This window comes from Anolis sagrei, chromosome 5 (genome assembly GCF_037176765.1).
Source record: "Anolis sagrei isolate rAnoSag1 chromosome 5, rAnoSag1.mat, whole genome shotgun sequence".
In the NCBI taxonomy this organism is placed as follows: Eukaryota; Metazoa; Chordata; class Lepidosauria; order Squamata; family Dactyloidae; genus Anolis; species Anolis sagrei.
The window spans coordinates 32,663,563-32,679,891 of NC_090025.1; the positions used below are offsets into that span (position 1 = coordinate 32,663,563).

The 16,329-nt window shown below is 38.9% G+C and overlaps 1 protein-coding gene across 2 annotated transcripts in view; it reads left to right on the forward strand.

Moving 5' to 3' along the window:
* Positions 1-16,329, forward strand: part of ANK2 (ankyrin 2) — a 358,785-nt gene that overhangs the window by 60,362 nt on the left and 282,094 nt on the right. The window contains exon 2 of one of the 2 annotated variants that reach the window (XM_067468652.1): positions 8,344-8,404. The exons of the other annotated variant lie outside the window; for it this stretch is intronic. Coding sequence (XP_067324753.1) covers positions 8,384-8,404 — 21 coding nt within the window. The 5' untranslated portion in view covers positions 8,344-8,383. The remainder of the gene's footprint in view (positions 1-8,343; positions 8,405-16,329) is intronic. 2 annotated transcript variants of the gene reach the window in all.

The window sequence follows — 16,329 nt, forward strand, 5'->3', positions numbered from 1 at the left end:
GATAAACATCTATAGCATTGCCACCTTAATCTTCACTAACACATTACAAAAATTACCGTAAGGCAAAGGTAAAGGTTTCCCCTCCTTGACGTTAAGTCCGACTCTGGGGGGTGGTGCTCATCTCCATTTCTAAGCCGAAGAGCTTAGACACCTCGAAGGTTATGTGGCAGGCATGACTGCATGGAGCTCCATTACCATCCCACCAGAGTGGAACCTATAGATCTACTCACATTTGCATGTTTTCAAACTGCTAGGTTGGCAGAAACTGGGGCTAACAGTGGGAGCTCATGCCACTCATAGAATCATAGAATTAGAAGACACCTCATGGGCCATCCAGTCCAACCCCCTGCCAAGAAGCAGGAATATTGCATTCAAATCACCCCTGACAGATGACCATCCAGTCTCTGTTTAAAAGCTTCCAAAGAAGGAGCCTCCACCACACTCCAGGGCAGAGAGTTCCACTGCTGAACAGCTCTCACAGTTAGGAAGTTCTTCCTCATGTTCAGATGGAATCTCCTTTCTTGTAGTTTGAAGCCATTGTTCCGCGTCGCTGGATTTGAACAGCTGACCTTTTGATCAGCAAATTCAGCTCAACGGTTTAACCTGCTGTGCCACTGGGGGATCCTAAATTACCATATACAGTAGTAAAGATAAGAGTCAGTCCCAACAAATTAAGTGCCTTCAAAATCAAGAGCTTTGTTTACTAAAAACATCCTACTTCTATTTTCTGCGGTTAAGAGAAAGATTCTGCCTGTTCTCACATACGTTTCACTACTCCACATTCCCCGGCCCACATGAATATATCTTCTATGATAGTAAAGCATTTTTGTGTAACTATAACTCTTAATCCTACTTTTTGCACTTTGTTTATATTTAAGGGCCACCTTATTATTAGCATTAACCACTATTTACCAATAGAATTGGGAACTACTGTGACTCAGTGGTGGAACATAAGCATTACACAAAAGGCCAAATTTTGTTTCAAATTTTGACATCTCTAAGTAGGGTTTGCAAGGACTACTGTCATCAAACCGAAATAAGTGATTCCCAAATTCTAGTCATCAAGCTCCCAGAAACTTCAGCTGTCTTAGACAATGAACAGGGATTCTGAGAGGTGAAGTCCAAAAACACCTGGAAGACCAGAACTTGGGAAACATTGCTTTAAAGAAGTCCCGTCAAGCAGTAGATCCATTAATGAGCAACTTTGGCATGCTTCTTATTGGAAAGAAAATCCTGTAATAATGCATCTACTGAGCACAAACAAAGGTAGATTCATGCAGAAGACAGGAAGGGAGTGTGTAGGGGCATTACATCTTCAATGGACTAGTACAACTTCTTGTTGTTGACAAGTACAGTAAAATTTTACATTTTGGGGGAGTGGTTGTATGCATAAGACAATGCGAAAGCCTTTAAAGCTTTGAAACCATGTGTCAGCATGAAGTATTTATAATCACCAATGTTTTAATAGTTGGCAGACTGTATAATTTACACTGTCTAGAAGCGTATTGTGTTTGTGAGTCAAACTTTTACTCTGTTCCAGGAAGAATACACAAAGGCAGTAGTTGTTCTACTGCTGATGTGACTCTGCTGATTCAGTTCCAGGCAATTTCCCTGAAGTTATTTGACACAGACAAGGAGAAGTTTTAGAATAGTAATGTACTGAAGAAAAGCCAGGACAGCTAAATTGCAACATATGTAATGAAAATAAGAATAAGTGCAATATTTTCCATCAATATGTTAATCTCATTCCCTTTTAGACTTTTTTTTTACAGTAAATGATACCTTGACTTTAGAGTTTAATTTTTTCTGTGATTGAGCTCTTTACTCAAAACACTCTTATCTCAAAGTGAATATTCCCATTGAAATGCACTGAAATGCTATTAATCTGTTTTGCTCCCACCCGAACCCCCCATCTTTTTGTTACATGTTTTTAAATAATAAAATGTACTTTATAAATAACAAATAATATATAATTCACATTCATATGGAGCAATAAAAAAGAAATTCAAATTTGAAATGATAGAAGCACAATGTTGTGGCAAGGAAGCACAGTTAAGACAAGGAAATGTGCATTGGCCAGTGTAACAGCAAGGCAAAACCTGGGCTTTCACATGGAAAAATATAAAAAGAAAGATCAACTTTAAAATGGTAGGATCACAAAGTTGTCGCCCAATAGTAGAAGCACAAAGTTGTGGCAAGGAAGCACAAAGTGAAAAGGCAGAAGCATAATTTTCTTCATTCTGTACACATTTCAGCCTCCCTCTCTTCATGAAGCTAAACATGCAAAGAATAAAACCCACACAAAATCAACAAACCCAAAGTTCCACAAAGCGGACAAGAGCAAAGCAGACAGCTCTTGTCTCTCAACGTGGACAAGAGCTCCGGGCATGAGGCATGGAGGCTGCTCCCTTGAAGCCCTAAAGCCCTGTGCTATGCTAGTGCTCCCTCTGGTGTTATTGTCTTCTCTGGTGCTAGCTCTTAACTCAAAATGCTGCACTTATGTCAAAGTGAAACCTGGGCCAAGGGACAGCTTTGAACTCAAACACTTTTTATAATGTGGTCTTGAAGCTCACTAATAATATAATAAAGTAAAATGTCTTTCTTAGACCAGACAGGGCAGAAGCCTGGGATGAAGCCCCCAACTCAAACCCTGGACTTTCCTTTTTTTTTTGGGGGGGGGGGGGTGGGTGGGTGGCTAGATACCATCCTCCATGCAGTTTCCCATATCTCCCAAAAAAACTTACCTGAGGAATCTGCCGGCAGCAAGAATGGTGCATCAGGAGGTGTGTGTTTGTGTGTGTGTGTGTGTGTGGGGGGGGGGGGGTATTTTGATGAGCCAGGAGTGTTCTGCAGAAGGGCCTGCACTGCTGGTAGGCCCCTTGGGTAAGTTTTTTGGGGGGGAAATGGGGGCTGGATGTCTGTGGGGATTAACCCTCAGGACTGCAGAAGCATTCCTGGGATTCAAACCCCACATTGCCCTCACTTGGAAAGATCAGATCTTTCCAGATGTTTTATTAATCTGGAGAAAACTGGGAAATCTCAGTTTTCTCCGGATTAATTCACTTTTACCATTTGGACATCTCAGGTAAAAGTGAGACAGATCCTTAGTTTTGGGCCTGTCTGGAAAGGCCCTTAGTCTAATCCCTTTTTAGATGCTGTCTTAAACAAAAATATATAACAGATAAATTGTATTACAGTAATATGGTTTTGAAACTCAGTACATTTTTATACAAGGGAACTTATCTCTTGCTGTCTCTATCACACACATGTATGTACACAAACATATTTTGTCTCTCTTTCATGCAACACACACATTTACTCACTCTATCTCACATATATATGGTTTTTAATTCTTTATATCAGATGGTGGGTTTTTTTGTCAGGGGTGACTTGAGAAGCTACAAGTCGCTTCTGATGTGAGAGAAGTCACTGTCTGCAAGGACGTTGCCCAGGGGATGCCCAGATGTTTTGATGTTTTGCCATCTTGTGGGAGGCTTCTCTCATGTCCCTGCATGGGGAGCTGGAGCTGACAGAGGGAGCTCACCCCCACTCTCCCCAGATTCAAATATCCGACCTGGTAGCCTTCAGTCCAGCCAACACACTGGTTATAACCCATTGTGCCACCGGGGCCTTATGCCAGCAGTACTGGTTGACCAACAGGTTAGTGGTTCGAATTCGGGGAGCAAGATAAGCTTCTGTCTGTTGAGTTCTAGCTTTTCATGCGGGGACATGAGAGAAGCCTCCCACAGGATGGTAAAACATCAATCATCTGGGCGTACCCTGGGCAAAGTCCTTGCAGATGGCCTATTCTCTCACACCAGAAGTGACTTGCACAAGTGACTTCCAGATACAATTCACTAACATCCCATGCGTTTTCTGACTAGAACTGCTGGAAAGGGAAAATCAAAAAGGTGTTCCTTGCAGTTGCTATATACACTTATGTAGATACCAGAATTTATGTTTGAGCATACATATATTGGTCTGTGCAACATGAGTATTGTTTTGATTGCATTGTGGTTTTTGTTTTGTTTTTAAAGATACTGGGCTGTATATTTAATACTGAACTGTTCTTTATTTGGTGACAGTGTGAATTTATCTTATTTTAACATGATAGCAAGACAAAGTTGTTGCTTCTGTTTTATTATTAATATTATTTATATGGCATCTCAACTTATCAATTAATATGCCATCTAAAGATTTTTAATTCTATATTAAAGACCAAAGGACGTAGGGTGATTATAACAGATGGTTTCATGATATTTTTCTCAGTTTTAATAACAAGAGACTAAAGTGTTCATGTGATACAGAAGGAGTTCAGGCAAGGAACTAGGTTGAGCATTACAATGAGTGAGTGAAATGTTGCTATAGAAGCAGCTTTGATTCAGTGAGGATACAAAGTGGGGTGGGAGGAAGAATACTCAAATGAAAAGATTTATGTGACATGCATTGCCTTTCTCAGGGACAAAAAGATCTTGTTCTACTGATTATAGTTGTTTATTTGGAACATCTCTCTCTCTCCACCTCTCTGTTTTAAAAATGTGGATGTCTTTTGTGTACCAACTATTCATTTGAGCATCATTTTCACACTATTTCTTTTTGCTGTATATCGTTCCTTCATTTTTCCATGTGGTCTTGTAGGCCCATATGTACATACACATCTGTAGAGAGGAGCCCATGAATATTGGTTGGAGCACACCAAAAATACTAAATATTGATTGTAGGTGAACTATAATTACCAGCAACTACAACTCCCAAATGACAAAATCAAACGCCCTTCCCCAAACCCCACCAGTATTCAAATGTGGGTGTTCCGGGTATTTGTGCCAAATTTGGTCCAGTGAATGAAAATACATCCTGAATATCAGATATTTACATTACGATTCATAATAGTAGCAAAATTACAGTTACGAAGTAGCAATGAAAATAATGTTATGGTTGGGGGTCACCACCACGTGGGCAACTATATTAAGGGGTCGCGGCATTCGGAAGGTTAAGAAACACTGGGTTAAAGCATCAATTGATAACATAATTTTCCCCACCACCTTGTGCCACAGCTAGAATGTATCTGAGCAGCTGAAACAAAAAGTGGAACAATAAGCAAATGACCCTGCATCTAGGTCAGTGTGAATGTCCATTTTCTTACCTGCAAAGTACATTGCAAATTGACTTAGCAAAGATTCTTCTTCTCTCCCCAGACCTCCCACCACATGATAACTCAGCAAAATGGTCCTGAGAATGCAGGCAGGTCTGACAAAAGAAATTTTGGACTCTCAAGAATATATTTAGGACTAAACAAGGGGAATGAAGTCCACATTTTTCAGAGTAAAAATAGCCACATTAGGGCTTACAGACAGTCTTTGGTCAAAGGTGTGCCATGTTTTCTTCCACTGGATAGAATTCCAATGATTATAGCTATCACTTCTGTTCAGTTGCTTTGACTATGCTTCAAAGCTTCACACTATATATAACTAGGGACTGAACTATGCATATCAGGGAGGTCATCAAATCCAGAAGTGCTATTTACAAGAGGGTCTCCATGTAGACACGCAGCTCCCCAGATTCAAACCTGCAACCTTTCGGTAAGCAAATTCATCATCTCAGCACTTGCGCTTTAACCCACTGTGTCACCGAGGGCTCCTTTGAACTTTGAACTCCTTCCTACTTTGAAAGAAGTAGTAAAACTACTGATGAGGGAAATTCCCTCTTTACATCAGATTGATTTGTCCTAGTGTTGGCTGTGTCTTAATTCTACTTTCAGAGCAAGATGACTTGTTTCCATCAATTCCTGTGTGAAACACGTTGTCTAGAACTCTCTCAAAGACTGCTTTGGCTAAATGAATGCCCGGGACCGTCACCGTTTTGATATTTGTCACCTTTTAATGGTATCTTTTCAGATCAGCTTGCTTCATTAGGGATGCTAAGACTGTATTGTGATTTGACTCTTCCTGGCAGAAGATCTTAGAAGGTGATTCAGGGGTGGTTGCCTCATTTCATCTGTTGAAACGAGCTAGAATTCATGAAAGCTTTCACTAAATAAAACTTGTTAGTCTTTAGTGTGTCACAAGGTTCTTTGTTATTATCTTATGGGTTGCTACTCAGTATTCTGGTTTTCAAAAGGTTGGCTTAAGTTCACCCTAGTAATAACATTCAGCTGCTGTGCAACTCAGAAGAGAGAAGAAAAGGTCTTTTTTCTGTATAAGCTTTTTTTTTTTGCGATCGACTGTTTGCCTTTTTTCTTTTGCCATTGCATTCCCCTTGTGGATAGGAAACACTGGAAGTGATATGCATGCAGCTTGGCATTTATCAAGAAACTTCAAATGCTGAGCTGGCAATAGTGATTACTTTTTTCAGAATACTAACATGGGAAAATGTGGCTTTAACTTTTGTATGAACTCTTGGATTGAAGTCCCAAGGAGAAACAAAATTGTGGTAATTTTAGAATACAGTGTTTTTCATGCTATCCCCTTTCCTAAATTCCTAATGCAGCAAATATCTTGGAAATAGTAGCTGCCAGAGTAATAACAGTATTGAAATTTCCCTGATGCTAGACAGTAGTGTCATTGTACTGTTTTGAATTAAGGGATGTCTCCTAGATAAAATTCAAAACACCTGAAAATGGTGAATGGCATGCTAATGTACTTTCAGAGCATTTAATAAAGCTGCACAGTTAAAACAATTGCTATTCACTGCATGCTCACTTTTGTGACACATTGCCGTCCATTGCTGATTGAACATTTCAGTTAGAGAAGGGTTTTCCCCAGCCCACTGCCTCTGTCTTTTTTTAAAACTAAAGATACCATGGGTTTAATTTGGGACATGTTATCTTCATTGGGAGCCCGCAGTGGCGCAGTAAGTTAAACCACTGAGCTGCTAAACTTGCTGACCAAAAGGTTGGTGGTTCAAATATGGAAAGTGCCAACCTAGCAGTTCAAAAACATACAAATGTGAGTAGATCAATAGGGGCCACTTTGGTGGGCCATATGACCTTGCAGCCATCTATGGACAATGCCAGCTCTTTGGTGCCACCTCCCAGTCGGACACGACTGGACTTAATGTCAAGGGGAAACCTTTATGTATATTCAGCACATATGGCATGGTACAATAGCTCTTACTCCCATTCCAGAGGTTTTTCATTAGCAAGCTTCTTCTGTCTACATTTAGTATATTAAGGAATTTCAATCTATAAGCTTTCCAGTTACAGGTTTCAGTTACTTGTATATAGCATGAGTGTCCTGTGATGGGTTTTAGGATTAGAACCACAATAGAACTGCACATTTTTTCTGGTCAAGCCACACAACTTTCACAGAAAATTTGCACAGTTGCAGGGGAAAGAATCCTGAGTGTTTTAAAGCTATGACATGAAATACATGTGCCAGGGATTGGAGGGGAAAAAAAAGATTTACCTTCCTTACTTTAAATAAAATATGATGGTCCATTTATTTAATGCTGAGCATGAAACTAAATATCCCAAAGGCACCAGTTCACTTCTGATCTTGGAAGCTATGAAGGGTCAGCCCTGGTTAATATTTGGATGGGAGACTGCCAATGAACACTGTAGCTTGTATTTTAGAGGACGAACTGAGAAAACCAGCTCTGAATATGTTTTGTCTAAGAAAACTCTATAAAATTCATGGGGCCACCATAGGTTGACAGGTGACATGGAGGGACGTATAATATAGGAACAAACCTGGAAGGACCCACAAGCAGATAAGTTGACTTCCCAGAAAATCACTGCACCAGCCATTTGCCATTCCATTTGGACAGATAGGAGCAGTCCAGATCCTTAATCCGTTTAGGCCTGGTTTATGGTGAAGCAAGGCTCTATTTGCCCACTAAGAATGTATTCCACACCAGCACTTTCTATTTGGTTACCCAAAATCACCCATTCTTTCGTAGGATGAATCCACTCCACTTTTTGAGAAGCAGTAATTTAAAGGTCAGCATCTCAGTGTGGTTTCCCAAAGGAATCCTATGATTTTTTTTAGTAAAGGTTCCTAATAGTATTGTTTTTTTTTTCATCTTTTCTGGAATAAATTGCTGACAGTTGCAATTCTTCTGATATGTTTGCTCAGATCCCAGATGTTTTATTGTGACCTATTTATAGGTGTCTGTGGGATAATCCTATGCATTTTTTATGTTGAAAAAAGTATTGTTGTCTTCAGTGGGGCTTTAGAATTGCTAAAACAGGAGGCAAAAATAAAAATAACTAGAAAATAAAAATCATTCAGGAAAAAATTACAGAAAAACAATTCTTGATGGTCAAATAATAAACACGCATTAAGACTGAAACTTATTTAAGTCTCTGATAAAGGTCTGACATGCTTTTTTTCTTTTCTCTTCTAGGTAAGTAGCTGCATGTGGATATGAAGGACTGACATTTCAAATGACCACAATGTTACAAAAGGTACCCCGGAATTGTATTTGGCTGAAACAAAGAGACATACTGATTCAACTGTGCTCTGTATAGGGCCACAACTGTTGCAAAAATTTCACACTCTAAATATTGAAATACTATACCAAACAAAAAGATGACACATAATTTTCTGTATAAAAAATCTCAAATTATTTTACTGTTATAGTAAATAGTACAGTAAATTTTATTAATTGGCCCTTATGGCATATCACAATACCAAATCAAACAAAAAGGCTTGATAAGATTTGATTACACACACCCTCTCTATATAGTAAATATACAGTTACTGTATTTTGTGTGTCTGTGTGTAAATGACCATTGACAACTTGAATCTAGTCCTGAATTCCCCTCTTTTAATCATGGTATTTTCTTGGAAATATAGGAAAATGTGAGTGATGTGTATAAACAGAACCTATCTGGGAATGAAATTTGTTGTAATGGAGAGTTGGCTAGAATTTAGATATTGTCCAAGTTTCTAGGAAGATTGTTAGTTGGCCAAGGTAGAAGCATACCAAAACAGATGAAATTAAGGTTTTACATCTCTTTCCGGGGTCTTCCATAGTTTTGTCTGGAGTCCTATGCTATACATATTTTCTCTTTTATCTATTTTGGTAACTCAGACTTCACTGTTGACTTCAACAGTGGACTCCCAAAAATCCATAAGGACTCCACCCCACTCAGACCCATCGTGAGTGCCATTGGATCCCCCACATATGACTTAGCCAAATTTCTTGCTGCACAGTTACAAAGCCACATTGGGCTCACAACACACTACATCAAGGACTCAGCCCACTTCATTGAAAAAATCAGCAATCTCAAGCTAAATACAAATGACAAACTGATCAGCTTCGATGTGGTGTCTGGTCAGTTGAAAGATTCACACCTAGCCCAACTTACAAAAGCCCTTTGTCTCACCCTGGTCATTCCACAGATATATAAATCCCCTTTTCCCAGTTCCAGCAGACCTCACCTCTGAGGATGCTTGTCATAGATGCAGGCGAAACGTCAGGAGAAATGCCTCTAGTACATGGCCATATAGACCGAAAAAAACCACAAGAACTGACTTCAACACTGTTAATAAAAAAGACAGATTTACCATCATGTCTGGCTCCAGAAAAGATTACATCATTGCATAACCTTGGAAGAGCTGAAAGGTGCATTGGCAGTTCTCTAGACAAATGGTTTTGTGTCAGGTAGATGATTATTTGAGAGTGTAAGTGCTGTGATGTGGGATAGAAATTTGCAACAGAAGAGAATAATCTAATGAGATCCGTGCTTGTAGTTGAGAAGGCCATCTGTGTTTTGTTTTCAGTGCAGCTGTTATTGCCAATTTTTTTTTTAAAAAAATTACATGTGTACAATCAGGGTTTTTCTTACCATGGTTGTTTGTATATAACTTATACTTCAGAAAGTGGAAGAAACAGTGAAACCTAATCATGTAATTCACAATTTGTTCCCTGTCCATTAAAGTATACATTGCTTTTAAAAACAGTATCATGATTTATAACTTAATAAAATATTACATTTCCAGTTGCATTATGTAAAAATACTTCTTTGGATTCTGAGGTCCTTTGAGTGGAGATCCACTCCGGGATGCAAAGTGAATTGAAGAGCAACAGTTTTCAACAGCTTCTTTTTACACCTTTTCTGAACCCAAATAGCTTGTTCTAGAGGTTTAGGAAACCAATGCACAGGGAATTACACGGGAAAAGTTAAATTGGCAAAAATTGACCCTGTGTAATGATGCTCCATGCAGTCATTCCGACCACAATACCTTGAAGGTGTCTATGGACAAAGCTTAGAAATGGAGATGAACACCAACCCCCCAGAGTCAGACTCAACTAGACTTAATGTCAAGGGGAAACCTTTACCTTGTTTCTGTAAATAAGAATGACAGATGGAAAAAGGCTTTCTCCATTTTTTTTTTTTAAAAAGTTAAATGAACCATTGACCATAGTTATTAGTAGCAATAAGCAAAACATATTGTTAATAAGTTCTGTGCTGGTGCACACAAGCTGTTTGCTCTTGTTTGACTCCTCTTTCCAGAAATGGTTTAGTTAGCCTTATCATATAATCCAAATCTGGAATGCTGGTTTATTTTGTTTAAGAAGCAAGGAAGTTATTATATTTATGCAAATTATGCCCCCATGTCTCCTTTTGCTTTGCAAAGCAACTCGTATTTCCATGAACAGTATTTTTCAGCTATGTGCATATATGCAGTTGATCCAAAATTAAAATTCATGGCTCATGCTTTAATGACAAAAAAATGAGATTACAGCAATCTGTTTCAGGCAATTTAGTTTATTACATTTGACATATTATTTTTCCAATGAAATCTAAAAAGCTTCCTGTTCGAAATGCAGCTTCTCAACCTTTCTCTCCCATTGCTTTGCAAGGATAATTTGTAGTTCTTTTTTATAAGCAGACGGCAGCTGTGCAGATCAGGTGAAAAAGTTTGCTCTTACAGACTAAAAGTGCAGAAAGGAAAGTTATTTAACATTCATGAAGCTAGTTAGGGAGAGATGGGCAACAAACACAGTGTGTCTTCCACTCATGTTCATGGTCACTGGAGCCCCCCATTTCTGGATTGGGGAAGTAAAACATGGTGAATCGTGCTCTAAGAGTTTAATTCTTTCAAAAAATGTGTTTCAAAGACAAACTGTGTCTTTTTCTAGTTTGAAAGAAGGGGATGATGTGGTCCACTATGGGCCTGGGTGAAAAAATGGTCCCTGCCCCCCTCCCCACGGATTCCTACCCTAGAACTACAAGTTTTGGAACCAAAATAGTGGTTTTAAAATGTCATTCATTTCATATTGTCCATATTTTTGCACCCAAAAGAAACAGAATGGACACTGCTTCAGCAGTGAGAGTCAACTCTGAGCTAATCTGTATATTGTGCATGATGACTTTTGAGTATTTTGTATCATTATGAAAAAGCTTTGGTGGAAACAAACATTATTACTCCATTTCTTCAATTCTAATGTATCCTTTTTATCCCCTTGTAAACTTCTCTGAAAATGGGGTGCGTCTTAGAATTAAAGGTGATTTTTTCTGCTGGTGGTTCTGAATTTACAATTCATGACATCTTGGAATCAAATAAATACAGTAATTTAGTATAATGTGGAAATAGCACAGAGACCCAAAGATAAATCATGATAGCCAGAGACACACAGTTACCACTACAGTATGGCTACTCATTTTTGAAATGTAAAAATAATACAATAATTAAAATGAAGAACAATTTTAACAAATATAAACTTATTAGTATTTCAGTGGGAAGTGTGGAGCTGCTTTTGGCTGATGAGATAGGATTGTTGTTGTTGTTGTTGTTGTTGTGTACTTTCAAATCGTTTCAGAGTTAGGTTGACTCTGAGCAAGTGCTGGGTAAATGACCTTGGAGGGCCGTATCTGGCCATCAGGCCTTAGTTTGAGGACCCGTGCTTTAGAGACTAGATGTTGTAGAATGTGTGGCCTTTTGTTGGACAGTAAGTGCAAGGTCACTTTATAAAACATTAAAAAATAGAAAACTCCCAGAACAGGAAATTATGTAATTCTTAGGGCTTTTTATAGGGCAAGAACTCTAAAATGAGGAGAAATCCCACACTTGTAGTCAGACATGGATATAGACCTTTTTACTATTATAGCTTTTTTCTGTTGTGAAAACTAACCCAGAATGTAGTTCCTGTGATACTCCTTTTCCCGTGGGGTGTCTGTATTCCTTTGCAACCAGATAAGCATTGGGTGAACTTTTGGATAGAGAGAAAATAGCCAAGGTTGCAATCCTTGGCTACAAGAGCTAGGTCTCAACTGTGTTCAGATGACAGTGCTTGACTTATGATATGGCAGGCCAAGGTTATCATGATTGTGCCTGGGGGATATTTTAAAGCCAGTTCTCTGGTTAACATCCTTTGGTGGGTTGATTTTGATTTAAAAAATGCAGGATGATGATGTTAATAAAGGGACAATACAGCAATATATTACATGGTAGATGATGAGTGATTGTTATTCTCTGTTAACTTCAATGGCATTAACAATTTAGCCAGTTATGTCAACAGCTGTTTCATTCACCTGACTCAAGGCTGATACTTTTAAACAGACAGGTAGCAGCTGAGTCTTTCTCAGTAGGAGGCAGTTATTTACATGCTGGTGGCAAAGGGGATGTCTGATTTGTTTATTTGCAAGAGAAGATTTTCCTTGGTATGATATTTTAAAGCGGTTATAACAAAAGGTATATTTACACTTGCTTTTTCTAGATTACATTAAAAAACCTTACATGTATTCAGCTTCACGGGGCCGTCTCATGCTGGGTTTTTTTTTAATGAAGGCATTTTAGAGATCTAATATTACCCCACGTTTGTGTTAGGTTGCCATAAGTTGCAAAGTTTTCATTTATTTAGTGTCAAAAGTATTGCATAAATAAGTATAAAACTGATAAAATAGAGGGAGCACAAATGGCTAAATAATTTTAGACCAAAAATGGGCGACAGTGACTGCATTGTCTGTAGTTTTAAACAATTCTTCCTCTGTGCACGAGGCAGGACATTTTGGACAGGCATACAGATTGTTTGTTCTGCTCCACAATCACACAAAGTGGAGGATTCTTCTAGGTAGTGCCATTTTGCCAGGTTGTTTTTTGATCTGCCCACTTCACTTCGTAGTCTGTTCAAGGACTTCCAAGTTGCCCTTTCTTGGTTTGCCTCTGGAGGAAGACCCTCATGGGTGGGTGGGTGGGGGGGCAGCATCCATTTGGGATTTTCCTGGTTTAGCTGCCCTAAAGTGACACGGAGATATTTAGGATGGGAACAGTGTTCAAGCTCTTGACCTTCCCAGGTAACTCAATTTCCTGTTGGCTTCACAGTAGGTGGAACGCACACACTTGTGTCTTGGCAGGATTAGGCTTCAGGTGGTTATCTTTGTCATAACTGGAGAGATCTTTCATGGCATTAGTAAGTTGGTTTTTGACTGTTTCAAAGTCTTTTGCTAGTGTTGTTAAGTCAACTTTTCCTCCTTTGAAACTCCACATAAAAGCTGTGGTTTTCTAGGATTGTCTGGGCAGTTTTTGTAAATTGACAGTTGCCAGGTGATTTGAAGGCACACACACAACTGTTTTGTCTGGAAATAAATCAGTAGTTTTTTTGATGATGTGGCAAGAAGTTCCAAAACTTCAGAATGATATCTTTTCTTGATCTAGCATGAATTAGTGTAAAATATGTAACATTTGGATTTAATTCTAATGTGCCAGAGCTTCAATTATGTAATTTCTAATTAAATAGCATTTAATTCAAATCATGGAGTTGGAAGAGACCACAGGGGTCATCCAGTCCAACCCCATTCTGACAGGCAAGAAATAAAATGCATCAATTTACATTTACCCCCCTAATAAATCAACATATCACTCAAAATAAGTCAAGTTTTACAGCCCAGAGGGATGACTGGGGAAAATAGCTTTATGTGTAAACTCTTCTGTGTGTCCAGGACCAGTTTATTTAATTTTTCAGGTTCTCTAAATTCATTTAAATTCAGAGACATCTTAAATTCACCCCCCTCGATTCTCATTTAGTGTGTGTCTTATTTATATAGTCTATTTCAAGTAAAAGCTTTGTCCTTTAACTGTCATCCATATCCATATTTTATATTGGGCTGAATATGTCTCTAATGCTGATCAGAAAGTTAATTTCCACTGCTCAGATATTTATAAAATTCATTGCATACTTGGCAAAGGTATAGAAGGTATTGCAAGGTTAAATGATCTCATATGATATTCATATAATTTTTCTCTATATATCTTCACGACAAAGCTTATATGTACCATCTGAGATCATTTTAACCTTGAAAGTTAGATAGCTACCATGATCTAAATACTTGGCAGGTTACAGTGTGTTTATGTGTATTGTGGAATCTGACCAATATTTATATCATTTTCATTGATTATCCTTAAAATACCAATATATGCTTTTACCACTTCACCTCTTAATGTAACCAGTTACTCTCACTGTTGCAACTCTTAATTTAAGTCTGGTATAAAATAATGTGGAACAGGCTAATATAACATAATGAAAAATGTGAGTTTATAAACTCATTTATAATCCGCCCTTCTCACTCCAAAGGGGATTCAGGGCACAGCACAACATATATACGGCAAGCATTCCATGAAATGACATAAAATAACTATAAGGTAAAGGTAAAAAAGGTAGTCCCCTGACATTAAGTCCAGTCATGTCTGACTCTGGGGTGTGGTGCTCATCTCCATTTCTAAGCCGAAGAGCCAGCATTGTCCATAGATACCTCCAAGGTCATGTGGCCAGGCATGACTGCATGGAGCGCCATTACCTTCCCGCCGGAGCGGTACCTATTGATCTACTCACATTTGCATGTTTTCTAACTGTTAGGTTGGCAGAAGCTAGGACTGACAGCGGAAGCTCACACCGCTCCCCGGAATCGAACCTGTGACCTTTCGGTCAACAAGCTCAGCAGCTCAGCGCTTTAACCCACTGAGCCACCGGTTACTAAATAACTATAAATATAAACAAACACTAAAATCAGTTATATCCACTTTAAAATCAGTTGTTTAAAACCATCTCAAAACATCACACTGGCTCCGGTTAGTGGAGTGGGTTTCCTATTATTGCCCTATTGCACTGTCCCAAAGGCTTGGTCCCACATCTAGGTTTTTACCATCTTTCTGAAGGACAGGAGGGAGGGGGCTTATTTGATCTTGCCAGTAAGGGAGTTCCATAGCCGGGGGCAATCACTGAGAAGGCCCTCTCTCTCGTTCCTGCCAAATGCACCTGTGATGGTGGTGGGACCGAGAGCAGGGCCTCCCCAGAAGATCTTAGTCTTCATGGTGGTTTGTAAAGGAAGATGCATTCAGACAGGTAAACTGGGCTGTTTAGGGCTTTATAAGCCAAAGTCAGCACTTTGAATTGTGAGAGTTGTAGTTGACAAGGTCTTGAACCTTCTCGGCCAAAGAGTGCTAGTGCCTCACCAAACTGCTGCTCTCAGGACTCCATTACTTTGAACTATGGCAGTTAAAATGATGTCAGTTTGGATTCATTCAACAGGGTAGAGCTAGCACAGGACTCTACTCAGCCTTGGAAATGCAATGGGGGGTTTAACCAAGCCACTTTTTCTCAACCTCAGAGCAAGGCCATGGCAAACCAAGTCTGAGCAAATGTTGTCAAGACATTGATAGTTTCTCCTTTGGGTTGCTGGAATTTGGAAGTGATTGAGAGACACACAGCAACTACAACATCAGAGGCCAAGCCTAGCAATCTTCTGCCACCATTGTCTGTATGGATGGCAACGGTTAAATTGGTTCTGCTGTCCTGCGCCCAGATGGACTCCAGTCTGTAGTTGCCTTTTATGAAATTTACAAGACACAGTATAACATCTTGTGTGCTAGTATGTCCCCAAGACCCATTTTTTTTTTTTAGAAATGAATGCATAGGAACTGCGTAGTGTTTGGGAAGATGCTAATTTGTAATCCAGACACATAAAGTATTGAGTAACTCCTAATTAGCCATTTTGCAATCTTTTGGATATTTTGCTTTCATTAAAAAAGACCTAAGGAACAGGAAAGTAGGCAGAAATGAAACAAACAAACAAACAAACCAAAAACACCCCAGTGTCTGGTATTCAGAAAGAAAATGTACATGCCACTTGTGTTTGTGGAGTGAATAGCTTTGGAAATCAATCAATATAGTCTTGATTTTTAAAAATATGTTAGCACCAAATATTAAAAAACCCCGTAAGGTTACAAAATCCTATATTTTAATTAAAAGTAATGTTGTAACTGTTTGCTCCACTTCCGTGTTTTTCCCCTGGGCACTTTTTGTCTATGATTCTGAGAATTAATAACATACTTTCAATTAAAGTGAAGGTTGAGACTTAAAGACATCTGTTATTCAGGGCACATG